Genomic DNA, 14,297 nt, shown 5'->3' with positions numbered 1-14,297 from the left:
ACTCACATAATCTTTACTGGTCCTACACTCACACATTCTAACACATTTCACACAGTTTCAGGGTGTAATAATTAGTCATTAATAATTAATCTATCAACTTGCCAGTTGGTCAGCGCATGCTCGGAGTACACGTCCTGATAATCCGTCTGGCCCTGCGGCCTTGTGAAGGTCCTACTCACATCGGCTACGGAGAGCGTGATCACACAGTCGTCCGGAACAGCTGATACTCTCATGCATGCTTCAGTGTTGCTTGCCTCGAAGCGAGCATAGAAGTAGTTTTGCTCATCTGGTAGGCTCGTGTGTCGGAGCTCTACCGACAATTTCTTCGACCTCATGACTTGGTCATGACTTTGCTCTGACATGTACTGTCAACTGTGGGACCTTATATAGACAGGTGTGTGCCTTTCCAAACCATGTCCAATCAAGTGAATTTACCACAGGTAGACAAGTTGTAGAAACATCTCAAGGATGATCAATGGAAACAGGATGCACCTGAGCTCAATTTCGAGTCTCATAGCAAAGGGGCTGAATACTTATGTCAATAAGGTATTTCTGTTTTCTATTTTCTATCAATTTGCAGAAATTTCTAAAAACCAGTTTTCGCTTTATCCTTATGGGGTATTGTGTGTAGATTGCTGAGGAATCAAATGTATTTAATCAATTTTAGAATAAGGCTGTAAAGTAATAAAATGTGGAAAAAGTCAAGGGGTCTGAATACTTTCCGAATGCACTGTGAATGCTGCACGGCCAATGCAGACATTGGAATGACCAGCGCCTTTAAGTTGCTCTGGATCAGAGCGTCTGCTAAATTGCCAAAATGTAAAAGTAAATTTGGTCAGAACAGAAATTGGCCTTTGTCCCAACATCCCCAGACAGACAACCAAACTGACAGACACACACACACACACACACACACACACACACACACACACAGGATATATGGGTCTCCCGAGTGGCGCAGTGGTCTAAGGCACTGCATCGCAGTGCTAGCTGTGCCACTAGAGATCCTGGTTCGAATCCAGGCTCTGTCGTAGCCGGCCGCAACCGGGAGACCCATGGGGCGGCGCAAAATTGGCCCAGCATCGTCCAGGGTAGGGGATGGAATGGCCGGCAGGGATGTAGCTCAGTTGGTAGAGCATGGCATTTGCAATGCCAGGGTTGTGGGTTAGATTCCCACGGGGGGCCAGTATGAAAAAATAAAATAAAAATGTATTCACTCACTAACTGTAAGTCGCTCTGGATAAGAGCGTCTGCTAAATGACTAAAATGTAAATGTATAACCTCTAGTAGACAGTGGACATAATGGACAGTAATGTCCTGTTGACAATCCCTCAGTGTTGTCTCATGCTTTTCCTTCTAAATGTGTCCTATGACCTGACAAAGTATCAGTGTAAACTGACTGTAGTGGTAAACATAGACATCTTTATTTAGACATTTATGTGAGAGTTTATGGTAATCAAATTAACATAACTTAAAGGAAAGAATGGTAGCCTACTCATTCGTTCAATATAAAATAAAAACGACTAATTCAATAAAAGACAACCAAATTCTCAATTTCATCTCATGTATTAAGGGACATACAACATTGTCAGTTATACAGTCTTCATACAGATATACAGTAGGTTATGGCAGTACATTGTAAAGACAATACATGAATTAAGACCATGTAAGGTTTATCCTGTTTTACTGTGAGATAACATTACATTAGTCTACAGAACACCATGGTAAAGCTGTTTCCTTGTCATATTTAGAGAATGACAGAATACACATCAGTATCTGAACAGAGATAGAAGAGTTAACTTATTTGGTAATCATTAATTATCAAGGACAGCAGTATGTATCATGAATTACTCTACACTGAAGGAAGAGAAAAACCTATACTCTTTTGATATACTGTATACTGCATGGTTCATACGGTATTTCTACCAATAACAATGTTATTGTGATTTACAACAATTGTGTATTTGTATACACACAACCTTCAGCTTAACATGAAAAAGTCAAAGATAAATTGTCTCCCTACAACTTTATAAACATCATGAACCTTTAAACAAGTATGAAATGTTTTTACTTTTAAAACTATGAAGAAATAGCATAGCAGAGTCCATATGTCAATCCATTCCCCATTCAGCATACATTCATTTAGTAGTCTATGGCTAATCAAAAATCACTTATTTTCATTTTAAACATAACTTACATTAGCTATATTAATTCTTCCATAAACTCTCACGGTTTACACTCAATACACTTAGTGGGGGCTGAGTAGACTTCTTTATGATTAAATTAATTTAAAAAATGATATATCTAAGAATGTGTTTAAAATGTATGCATAAATAGTAGCCTCCCCATTGAGAAATGGTTACGTAATAATGAAAAAATAAATATGGCAAACAATTGAGCCCTTCTTTCCCCAACTAGTATCTCTGTCCCTCATTCCCACAACTACTACAGACAGAATACAGTGCCTATTGAAAGTCTACACACCCTTTGCACAGCCTTCACATTTTGTAAAAAATAATTTAAAAAAAGAAGAATAATTGTGCCTTCCTACCGATGTACACAACCTAATCCACATTTTCAGTGAAAGGAAAATTATAGAAAGTGTTCAAAATGTAAAAAAAACTACTAAGAAGTCTTGATTGCATATTTCGTCACACTCAAGAGTTAATACTTGGTGGAAACACATTTGGCAGCCAATACAGCTATGAATCATTTTGAATAAGATTCTACCAACTTTCCACAACTCTTAGGGAAATATATATCCATTGTTATTGTCAAAATTGCTCAAGCTCTGTAAATGATCATATTATAACTAATGTTATGGGTATGCTTGTCACCGGCAGGGACTGGGGAGTTTGTCACGATCAAAATAAATATGAAAGGAGCAAAGCCCAGGTAAAAAGTCAGAGGAAACCCTGCCTCAGTCTTCTGGAAACCTAACTCTGGGATAGAATTTAATTTTTTAGCAGAACAATTACACAAATGTTAATGCCAAAGACTCCAGAATGGTTTTCCAAGAGGTGTTGAGTGTTCCTGAGTGGGCCACTCTCCATCCTGACTTAAATTTGCTTGAAAATCAGAGACAAGGTTTGAATATTGCTGTCCATCAATGATTCCCAACCAAATTTAATGAGCTTGAGCAATTTGGCAAAAACAATGGATAAATGTTGCCCTAATAGTACAACAAAGTTGGTAGAATCTTATTCAAAATGATTCACAGCTGTAATGGCTACAAAAGGTGCTTCCACACAGTATTAACTCTGGGGTGTGAAGACATACACAATCAAGACATCTTTGTGTAGTTGTTTGTTGTTGTATGTGTGTATGTGTGTATGTGTGTGTGTGTGTGTGTGTGTGTGTGTGTGGGGGTTGGGGGTTGGGGGGTGTTGTATAATTTTTATTTCAGTCTGAAAATGTGAAGTAGGTTGTGTAGGTCAGTAGAAAAAACATTAATTCCCGTTGTAGATTACATTTTAAGCCAACAAACTATGAAGACTCTGCAAAGGGTGTATAGACTTTCACTAGCGACTGTATATATATTTATTAAAATAACAATCTGAACGCTAAAGAGTCAGGGAAGGTAGCCTGGATTTTATTCTGTTTCAGCACTGCCCATAATCATTGTCACTTCACTGCTCTGTTTTACAATGGAGCTGGCTACAATGGAGCTGGTTACAATGGAGCTGGTTACAATGGAGCTGGTTACAATGGAGCTGGCTACAATGGAGCTGGCTACAATGGAGCTGGTTACAACGGAGCTAGCTACAACGGAGCTGGCAATAACGGAGCTGGCTACAACGGAGCTGGCAATAACGGAGCTGGCTACAATTGAGCTGGCAATAACGGAGCTGGCTACAACGGAGCTGGTTACAACGGAGCTAGCTACAACGGAGCTGGCAATAACGGAGCTGGCTACAACGGAGCTGGCAATAACGGAGCTGGCTACAATTGAGCTGGCTACAATGGAGCTGGCAACAATGGAGCTGGTTACAATGGAGCTGGCTACAATAGAGCTGGTTACAATGGAGCTGGCTACAATGGAGCTGGTTACAATGGAGCTGGCTACAATGGAGCTGGTTACAATGAAGCTGGCTACAATGGAGCTGGTTACAATGGGGCTGGTTACAATGGAGCTGGCCACAATGGAGCTGGTTTGCTGAAGCAGAGTAGAATCCATGCTATCTGGACATCTTGTTGGGTTGTGATTCTGGAGTGTTGGTGGTGCAAAGGTCCCAAGCTGATCTCTGGTTATTAGACGTTGGGTGCTGATCTGTCATTGGTCACTGTAGGTCTCAGTTTGACAGTAGCAAAGGGATTCCCACCTCTGGAAAATATTTTTAAAAACATTGTCATATGTGAGATCCTTATTATAATTGTACATTCCAAATTTCTCATAAAAATCAATGTGATAGGTTATAGAGTTACAACATAGTTATTATATAACATACCCCAGAAAGGGAGTCTTCCCAACCTCATTGGGTAGAGAGATCTGTTTACAAAAAGAAAGAAAGAGAAACACTTAAAAGTCCAGATACATGCTGTGTATATTTACTACATGCTGCATGGTCCCCCTGCAGCTGTGAGTGTGAAAGGTTGTCTCTAGTCAGACAGGTTGGATGAGGATGTCAACTATCAACACACACAGTCATTGTATCACGCCTCAGTGAAGAACTCTGGGACGTATGGAGACGGAGTGTACCATAGCCTCATGCTGGGTGTCAGGAATCTAGAATGTCTAGGAAGGCCAACACACAGCACACCTCTTCTCTGAGTAGATGGAAATCTTATCAAAACCCCAAGCAAGCGAGTGTGATGAAGATAGTTTTAAAACAGATGGTTAACTGATTACGTAGCTATGTATAAGGTCATTTAGGATGTATAAGCGTGTATCTATCGAACCAACAATTACCTGCACTCTCAGAAAGTAAGTAGTGTTTGTTTTCTATCCTTATCTGATGTTTTGAAGATCCAATCTAACAGGGGCTGTTATCAATCAGCAGAATATATTGAATACATACACCAATGGTCAGAGTAAACAGATAACACCTGGGTCACTTTCAGAGAATTTAGTTTTTGCACTGCAAAGGAATTATCCTGTTGGCCTCCTCAACCTATTCCAGAACATAAACCCTGCCCTAACACAATCACTACACTAGAGGGCAGACAGTGTCCAGGAGTGAGGGTGAATGGGCAGCTATGGGAGAGGCCCCAAAGAGTGGCTTACGTCAGGGACCATTAAACTATCTGTCAGCGACAAGCAAAGTCACCTCTCCACAATCACATGATCAAATGAAAGGGGAGGGGGGGGGGATATGGAAGAAATTGAGAGAGGAGGGAGGGGAGCAAGAAAGGATGGGACTTCTAGGAAGGAGAGGGTGAGAGCAGATGAGGGGGCAAGGGGGAGAAGAGGGGTGAGAGGTGAGGAAGGGGGAGAGCAGATGAGGGGGCAAGGGGGAGAAGAGGGGTGAGAGGTGAGGAAGGGGGAGAGCAGATGAGGGGGCAAGGGGGAGAAGAGGTGTGAGAGGTGAGGAAGGGGGGGATGCCTACTCTATTACCATAGCATCCCTAACAGCAGTGTATTTTTCTCAAAGCCCTGAGGCAGCAGTTCCAGCACACAAGGGCAATGAGAGGAGAGAGAGAGAGAGAGAGAGAGAGAGAGAGAGAGAGAGAGAGAGAGAGAGAGAGAGAGAGAGAGAGAGAGAGAGAGATGGACGAGAGAGGGCCTATAGCTCTGTACACCATGATTACTTCATCCTCAAACCAGCTGACACAGTGCAGGTTCTAATTGAAGCTGTGTGGATGAGCCTATATCCCCCTTGTCCTCCATCCTTCCTTCCCTCCCTCTCTTCCTCCCTCCTTCATTCCTGCACAGAGACAAAACGGGCAGGGAGCATTTTTTAAATGTATTTAAATTTTTCGAGAGCGCGCGCTCTCTCTCTCTCTCTCTCTCTCTCTCTCTCTCTCTCTCTCTCTCTCTCTCTCTCTCTCTCTCTCTCTCTCTCTCTCTCTCTCTCTCTCTCTCTCTCTCTCTCTCTCTCTCTCTCTCTCTCTCTCTCTCTCTCTCTCTCTCTCTCTCTCTCTCTCTCTCTCTCTCTCTCTCTCTCTCTCTCTGTTATCAGTGGTAGCATCAAGACATTTAGGCCCTGTTTCTGTCATAACCCAGCTTAATGTGTGCTTGGTGGTGGGAGTCCATCCCTAACTAGCCCAGGTGAAAATACACAAATAAAATGTCTTACACGTTAGGTCAGCCAACAATAAACCTGAGGAGGGTGGAGGTTTAACGTTCACCCCAAGGGGACCGTTTCCCAGCATGTGTGCTGATAGACAACATCAAAATCAAAGTTGTTCAGACGTTTCAGAGACCTCGTAGATGGTTTAATGTTGAAATGAGTCCAACAAACTGTGATTTTAGGCTGAACTATCACTTTAAGGTGAGCTGCTGACTGTATTGTTAGGTGAGAATGTGGAAGGGATGACTTGGTTCTGACCATCTTTTTGGGTGAGGGTGTGGAGGCGCTGACAAGGCTGACAGGGCTACTCCCTGTCCTGTCACTGTAGTCTGGTGGCGGCAGCAGAACAGGCTCCTCCTCTTCCTGTTCCGGAAGACTGGCCACACTCAGATGACGCACCGGTGTCCCCAAACTTTAGACAGACAGATACACACAGACACACAAACATTAGAACTTTACCTGGTCCAAAATAACCTTGTTTCTAGACAATTCATGAAAGCCCCGTATAGATTTGAGAGGGTAGGTGTAAGCAATATCATAAGATCATCATATACAGTGAGGGAAAAAAGTATTTGATCTCCTGCTGATTTTATAAGTTTGCCCACTGACAAAGACATGATCAGTCTATAATTTTAATGGTAGGTTTATTTGAACAGTGAGAGACAGAATAACAACAAAAAAATCCAGAAAAACGCATGTCAAAAATGTTACAAATTGATTTGCATTTTAATGAGGGAAATAAATATTTGACCCCTCTGCAAAACATGACTTAGTACTTGGTGGCAAAACCCTTGTTGGCAATCACAGAGGTCAGACATTTCTTGTAGTTGGCCACCAGGTTTGCACACATCTCAAGAGAGATTTTGTCCCACTCCTCTTTGCAGATCTTCTCCAAGTCATTAAGGTTTCGAGCCTGACGTTTGGCAACTCGAACCTTCAGCTCCCTCCACAGATTTTCATTGGGATTAAGGTCTTGAGACTGGCTAGGCCACTCCAGGACCTTAATGTGCTTCTTCTTGAGCCACTCCATTGTTGCCTTGGCCGTGTGTTTTGGGTCATTGTCATGCTGGAATACCCATCCACGACCCATTTTCAATGCCCTGGCTGAGGGAAGGAGGTTCTCACCCAAGATTTGACGGTACCTGGCCCCGTCCATCGCCCCTTTGATGCGGTGAAGTTGTCCTGTCCCCTTAGCAGAAAAACACCCCCAAAGCATAATGTTTCCACCTCCATGTTTGACGGTGGGGATGGTGTTCTTGGGGTCATAGGCAGCATTCCTTCTCCTCCAAACACGGCGAGTTGAGTTGATGGCAAAGACCTCGATTTTGGTCTCATCTGACCACAACACTTTCACCCAGTTCTCCTCTGAATCATTCAGATGTTCATTGGCAAACTTCAGACGGGCCTGTATATGTGCTTTCTTGAGCAGGGGGACCTTGCGGGCACTGCAGGATTTCAGTCGTTCACGGCGTAGTGTGTTACCAATTGTTTTCTTGGTGACTATGGTCCCAGCTGCCTTGAGATCATTGACAAGATCCTCCCGTGTAGTTCTGGGCTGATTCCTCACCGTTCTCATGATCATTGCAACTCCACAAGGTGAGATCCTGCATGGAGCCCCAGGCAGAGGGAGATTGACAGTCCTTTTGTGTTTCTTCCATTTGGGAATAATCGCACCAACTGTTGTCACCTTCTCACCAAGCTGCTTGGCGATGGTCTTGTAGCCCATTCCAGCCTTGCGTAGGTCTACAATCTTGTCCCTGACATCCTTGGAGAGCTCTTTGGTCTTGGCCATGGTGGAGAGTTTGGAATCTGATTGATTGATTGATTGCTTCTGTGGACAGGTGTCTTTTATACAGGTAACAAACTGAGATTAGGAGCACTCCCTTTAAGAGTGTGCTCCTAATCTCAGCTCGTTACCTGTATAAAAGACACCTGGGAGCCAGAAATCTTTCTGATTGAGAGGGGGTCAAATACTTATTTCCCTCATTAAAATGCAAATCAATTTATAACATTTTTGACATGCGTTTTTCTGGATTTTTTTGCTGTTATTCTGTCTCTCACTGTTCAAATAAACCTACCATTAAAATTATAGACTGATCATTTCTTTGTCAGTGGGCAAACGTACAAAATCAGCAGGGGATCAAATACTTTTTTCCCTCACTGTAGCTATATGTGTCTTACCTGTTGGAGATCAGAGGTTCATTGTAAGGTCGGCAGTAAGATGAGGGAAACCATCCCCGCCTGAAACAAACACAAACATACCAAAATATTAAAATATTAGCCCAATAAAACAACAATGAATAACATCATACCTAATAAAACAGTTATCCTCACTTGAAGTAAGCCAAATATCCCTGAAGGCATGTCAAACACACATTGCGATTATCAAACATATGATAGATTCGCTTCGAAAACACTGTTTCAAGTTGAGAAATACAGAAATTGTTTCCAAGTGAGTAAAAATAGAATTCTTTATCATCTCAAATATTATACTAATATTAAATGGGTTGCTAAGAAACAACATTTCTCTGTTTACTTGGCTGTTCCAAGTCCATGTTCTTGACAAGCGGTCACTGATAACTTAACATTAAAAGCTTTCATTCCCAATCTCTCTCTCTCTCTCTCTCTCTCTCATCTTTGACCTACATATGAGCACTAATGACTTTAATGAACAGCTAGAAGGAGGGAGATACAACCGTAGACCAGCCATCAAAGCATGCACACATAATTACTAAGTTGGCTTTGAGCCATCAGTCTCTGTGGCCTCACCACAATAACCCAAACCTCGTCTTCTGAAACACTATTCAATTACCCACACCTCGTCTTCTGAAATACTATTCTAAATAGCACAGACACAATTGATTTAACAATAGGTGGAAAAGTTTTAAGTTCCTCAGCGTACATATCACTGACAAACTGAAATGGTTCACCCACACAGACAGTGTGGTGAAGAAGGCGCAACAGTGCCTCTTCAACCTCAGGAGGCTGAAGAAATTTGGCCTGTCACCTAAAACCCTAACAAACTTTTACAGATGCACAATTGTGAGCATCCTGTCGGGCTGTATCACCGCCTGGTACGGCAACTGCACTGCCCACAACCGCAGGGCTCTCCAGAGGGTGGTGCGGTCTGCACAACGCATCACCGGGGGCAAACTACCTGCCCTCCAGGACACCTACAGCACCCGATGTCACAGGAAGGCCAAAAAGATAATCAAGGACAACTACCACCCGAGCCACGGCCTGTTCACCCCGCTATCATCGAGAAGGTGAGGACAGTACAGGTGCATCAAAGCTGGGACCGAGAGACTGAAAAACAGCCATCTCAAGGCCACCAGACTGTTAAACAGCCATCACTAGCACAGAGAGGCTGCTGCCTACATACAGACTTGAAAATCACTGGCCACTTTAATAATGCCACTTTAATAATGTTTACATATCTTGCATTAACCATCTAATTTGTATATACTGTCTTCTATACTATCTATTGCATCTTAGCCTATGCCACTCTGATAATGACATTGCTCATCCATATATTTATATATTCTTATTCCATTCCTTTACTTAGATTGGTGTGTATTAGGTTTTTGTTGTGGAACTGTTAGATATTACTTGCTAGATACAGTGGGGGGAAAAAGTATTTAGTCAGCCACCAATTGTGCAAGTTCTCCCACTTAAAAATATGAGAGAGGCCTGTAATTTTCATCATAGGTACACGTCAACTATGATAGACAAATTGAGAAAAAAATATACAGAAAATCACATTGTAGGATTTTTAATGAATTTATTTGCAAATTATGGTGGAAAATAAGTATTTGGTCACCTACAAACAAGCAAGATTTCTGGCTCTCACAGACCTGTAACTTCTTCTTTAAGAGGCTCCTCTGTCCTCCACTCGTTACCTGTATTAATGGCACCTGTTTGAACTTGTTATCAGTATAAAAGACACCTATCCACAACCTCAAACAGTCACACTCCAAACTCCACTATGGCCAAGACCAAAGAGCTGTCAAAGGACACCAGAAACAAAATTGTAGACCTGCACCAGGCTGGGAAGACTGAATCTGCAATAGGTAAGCAGCTTGGTTTGAAGAAATCAACTGTGGGAGCAATTATTAGGAAATGGAAGACATACAAGACCACTGATAATCTCTCTCGATCTGGGGCTCCACGCAAGATCTCACCCCGTGGGGTCAAAATGATCACAAGAACGGTGAGCAAAAATCCCAGAACCACACGGGGGGACCTAGTGAATGACCTGCAGAGAGCTGGGACCAAAGTAACAAAGCCTACCATCAGTAACACACTACGCCGCCAGGGACTCAAATCCTGCAGTGCCAGACGTGTCCCCCTGCTTAAGCCAGTACATGTCCAGGCCCGTCTGAAGTTTGCTAGAGTGCATTTGGATGATCCAGAAGAGGATTGGGAGAATGTAATATGGTCAGATGAAACCAAAATAGAACTTTTTGGTAAACACTCAACTCGTCGTGTTTGGAGGACAAAGAATGCTGAGTTGCATCCAAAGAACACCATACCTACTGTGAAGCATGGGGGTGGAAACATCATGCTTTGGGGCTGTTTTTCTGCAAAGGGACCAGGACGACTGATCCGTGTAAAGGAAAGAATGAATGGGGCCATGTATCGTGAGATTTTTAGTGAAAACCTCCTTCCATCAGCAAGGGCATTGAAGATGAAACGTGGCTGGGTCTTTCAGCATGACAATGATCCCAAATACACCGCCCGGGCAACGAAGGAGTGGCTTTGTAAGAAGCATTTCAAGGTCCTGGAGTGGCCTAGCCAGTCTCCAGATCTCAACCCCATAGAAAATCTTTGGAGGGAGTTGAAAGTCCGTGTTGCCCAGCGACAGCCCCAAAACATCACTGCTCTAGAGGAGATCTGCATGGAGGAATGGGCCAAAATACCAGCAACAGTGTGTGAAAACCTTGTGAAGACTTACAGAAAACGTTTGACCTGTGTCATTGCCAACAAAGGGTATATAACAAAGTATTGAGAAACTTTTGTTATTGACCAAATACTTATTTTCCACCATAATTTGCAAATAAATTCATAAAAAATCCTACAATGTGATTTTATGGATATATTTTTCTCATTTTGTCTGTCATACTTGACGTGTACCTATGATGAAAATTACAGGCCTCTCTCATCTTTTTAAGTGGGAGAACTTGCACAATTGGTGGCTGACTAAATACTTTTTTTCCCCACTGTATTGCTGCACTGTCGGAACTAGAAGCCATTTCATTAATTGTTCAGCAGTCTTATGGCTTGGGGGTAGAAGCTGTTAAGGAGCCTTTTGGACCTAGACTTGGCGCTCCGGTACCGCTTGCCGTGCGGTAGCAGAGAGAACAGTCTATGACTTGGCTGACTGGAGTCTTTGACAATTTTTTTGGGCTTCCTCTGACACCGCCTAGTATATAGGTCCTGGATGACAGGAAGCTTGGCCCCAGTGATGTAATAAGCCTTAATTAGGATGTAATAAAGGTGTAATAAATCTTTGCAAAAGTGTACTAAAGTTTAACAAACTCTGAAAACAAACTTATTTGAAAAGGAAATCATCTCCCAAATATCACTATACTCCGCAATTTCAATTTAATCCTCCAGAAACTACAGAACAAATAATGCAACAAATATTGTGGTTAAATTCAAATATACTAATTGACAAAAAACCTTTATTTTTTGACAGAATGTTTAAAAAAGGTATAATCTTCGTAAATTATATCATCGGTAGGACTGGTGGAGTTATGTCGCACATGCAGCTAACAAAAACATATGGAAATGTCTGCTCTACCCAAAATTACAACCAAATAATTGCAGCCTTACCGCAAAAGTGGAAGAGGAAAGTGGAAGGGGGAGAAAGTAAGGAACCTGTCTGTCGGCCTTGCATTAAAGAACATAATTGGTTAAGGAAAACTGTGATATATAAAAAAGTATATCAGTTTCACTTAAGGACCAAAGGATTGACAGCCGTCCCATATAAATTGCAAAATAGTTGGGAAGAGATTTTTGACGTACCGATCCCATGGCGTAGTGTTTATGAACTGACACGCAAAACGACACCAGATTCAAAAATTAGAATCTTTCAATTTAAATTATTATATAAAATTCTTGCTACCAATAGAATGTTATTTATATGGGGGATACAATCTTCCCAGCTCTGCAGATTTTGCTGTGAAGAGACAGAATCATTAGATCATTTGTTTTGGTTCTGTCCATTTGTAGCTTGTTTTTGGACACAGGTCCAGGAATGGCTAAAGGATTGCAATATTTACCTGGAGCTAACCTCGCAGATAGCATTACTGGGTGATCTGAAAAGTCATAGTCAAGCGATCAATAATATAATAATACTTTTAGCAAAAATGTTTATTTTTAATTCACAATCTGTAGAATCAATGAGAATAGAAAGGTTCAGAACTTTTGTAAAACATCACAGTACGGTTGAAATAGATACGACAAATAGAAATCCTATATGGATGGTGTTGAGATAGATGGGAGGTATTGAATGGAGTTGAAGGATGGGACTAATAACAAATAACAACAAATACAGTGAGGGAAAAAAGTATTTGATCCCCTGCTGATTTTGTACGTTTGCCCACTGACAAAGACATGATCAGTCTATAATTTTAATGGTAGGTTTATTTGAACAGTGAGAGACAGAAAAACTAACAAAAAAATCCAGAAAAACGCATGTCCAAAATGTTATAAATTGATTTACATTTTAATGAAGGAAATAAGTATTTGACACCTCTGCAAAACATGACTTAGTACTTGGTGGCAAAACCCTTGTTGGGTCAGACGTTTCTTGTAGTTGGCCACCAGGTTTACACACATCTCAGGAGGGATTTTGTCCCACTCCTCTTTGCAGATCTTCTCCAAGTCATTAAGGTTTCGAGGCTGACGTTTGGCAACTCGAACCTTCAGCTCCCTCCACAGATTTTCTATAGGATTAAGGTCTGGAGACTGGCTAGGCCACTCCAGGACCTTAATGTGCTTCTTCTTGAGCAACTCCTTTGTTGCCTTGGCCGTGTGTTTTGGGTCATTGTCATGCTGGAATACCCATCCACGACCCATTTTCAATGCCCTGGCTGAGGGAAGGAGGTTCTCACCCAAGATTTGACGGTACATGGCCCCGTCCATCGTCCCTTTGATGCGGTGAAGTTGTCCTTGTGTTTCTTCCATTTGTGAATAATCGCACCAACTGTTGTCACCTTCTCACCAAGCTGCTTGGCGATGGTCTTGTAGCCCATTCCAGCCTTGTGTAGGTCTACAATCTTGTCCCTGACATCCTTGGAGAGCTCTTTGGTCTTGGCCATGGTGGAGAGTTTGGAATCTGATTGATTGATTGCTTCTGTGAACAGGTGTCTTTTCTACAGGTAACAAACTGAGATTAGGAGCACTCGCTTTAAGAGTGTGCTCCTAATCTCAGCTCGTTACCTGTAGAAAAGACACCTGGGAGCCAGAAATCTTTCTGATTGAGAGGGGGTCAAATACTTATTTCCCTCATTCAAATGCAAATCAATTTATAACATTTTAAACATGCGTTTTTCTGGATTTTTTTTGTTGTTATTCTGTCTCTCACTGTTCAAATAAACCTACCATTAAAATTATAGACTGATCATTTCTTTGTCAGTGGGCAAACGTACAAAATCAGCAGGGGATCAAATACTTTTTACCCTCACTGTAATAACAAGATAACTAATAATGTAAGCATACTGTGTCCATAATAAGTATATAGGTTGTATGTTGGGAGCTTTATGGCATATAGAAGCAAATCGGATGGACATCATGAAAATGATCGGAGAGGTTGAGAGTAGAAGAAGTTCAGGAGCAAAAACAAATAAAATATAATTATTGTAAAATTGACTGTGTCCATAAGGTGTAGATAGTAAGTATAGGCTGGAAGTAGAGGCCTGGGCATTTTTGTTTACTAATTTACCCCAAGTAGGGAAAGGATGGCGGGGTTGAAAAGTAATAAAGGGGAGTATATATATAAAAAACATGGGGGATTGGAAGTGATGCAGACAATTACATTGATGGAAGTTACAATCTATCTGC

At 41.8% G+C, this 14,297-nt stretch overlaps 1 protein-coding gene across 1 annotated transcript in view; it reads right to left on the bottom strand.

Moving 5' to 3' along the window:
- Nucleotides 1-4,233: 4,233 nt before the first annotated feature.
- The window catches only part of LOC121577065 (brain-specific angiogenesis inhibitor 1-associated protein 2-like protein 1), a 50,683-nt gene continuing 40,619 nt past the window's right edge, over nucleotides 4,234-14,297 (bottom strand). The window contains exons 11-14 of the mRNA XM_041890811.2: nucleotides 8,412-8,471; nucleotides 6,489-6,642; nucleotides 4,449-4,489; nucleotides 4,234-4,324 (exon numbers count right to left, since the gene is read on the bottom strand). Of these exons, the coding sequence (XP_041746745.1) occupies nucleotides 4,252-4,324; nucleotides 4,449-4,489; nucleotides 6,489-6,642; nucleotides 8,412-8,471 (328 nt within the window). The 3' untranslated portion in view covers nucleotides 4,234-4,251. The remainder of the gene's footprint in view (nucleotides 4,325-4,448; nucleotides 4,490-6,488; nucleotides 6,643-8,411; nucleotides 8,472-14,297) is intronic.

The sequence above is a fragment of the Coregonus clupeaformis genome, chromosome 1 (assembly GCF_020615455.1).
Source record: "Coregonus clupeaformis isolate EN_2021a chromosome 1, ASM2061545v1, whole genome shotgun sequence".
NCBI lineage: Eukaryota > Metazoa > Chordata > Actinopteri > Salmoniformes > Salmonidae > Coregonus > Coregonus clupeaformis.
The sequence above is the reverse complement of the archived record's forward strand: the minus strand, read 5'-3'. Positions and strand labels throughout refer to the sequence as shown.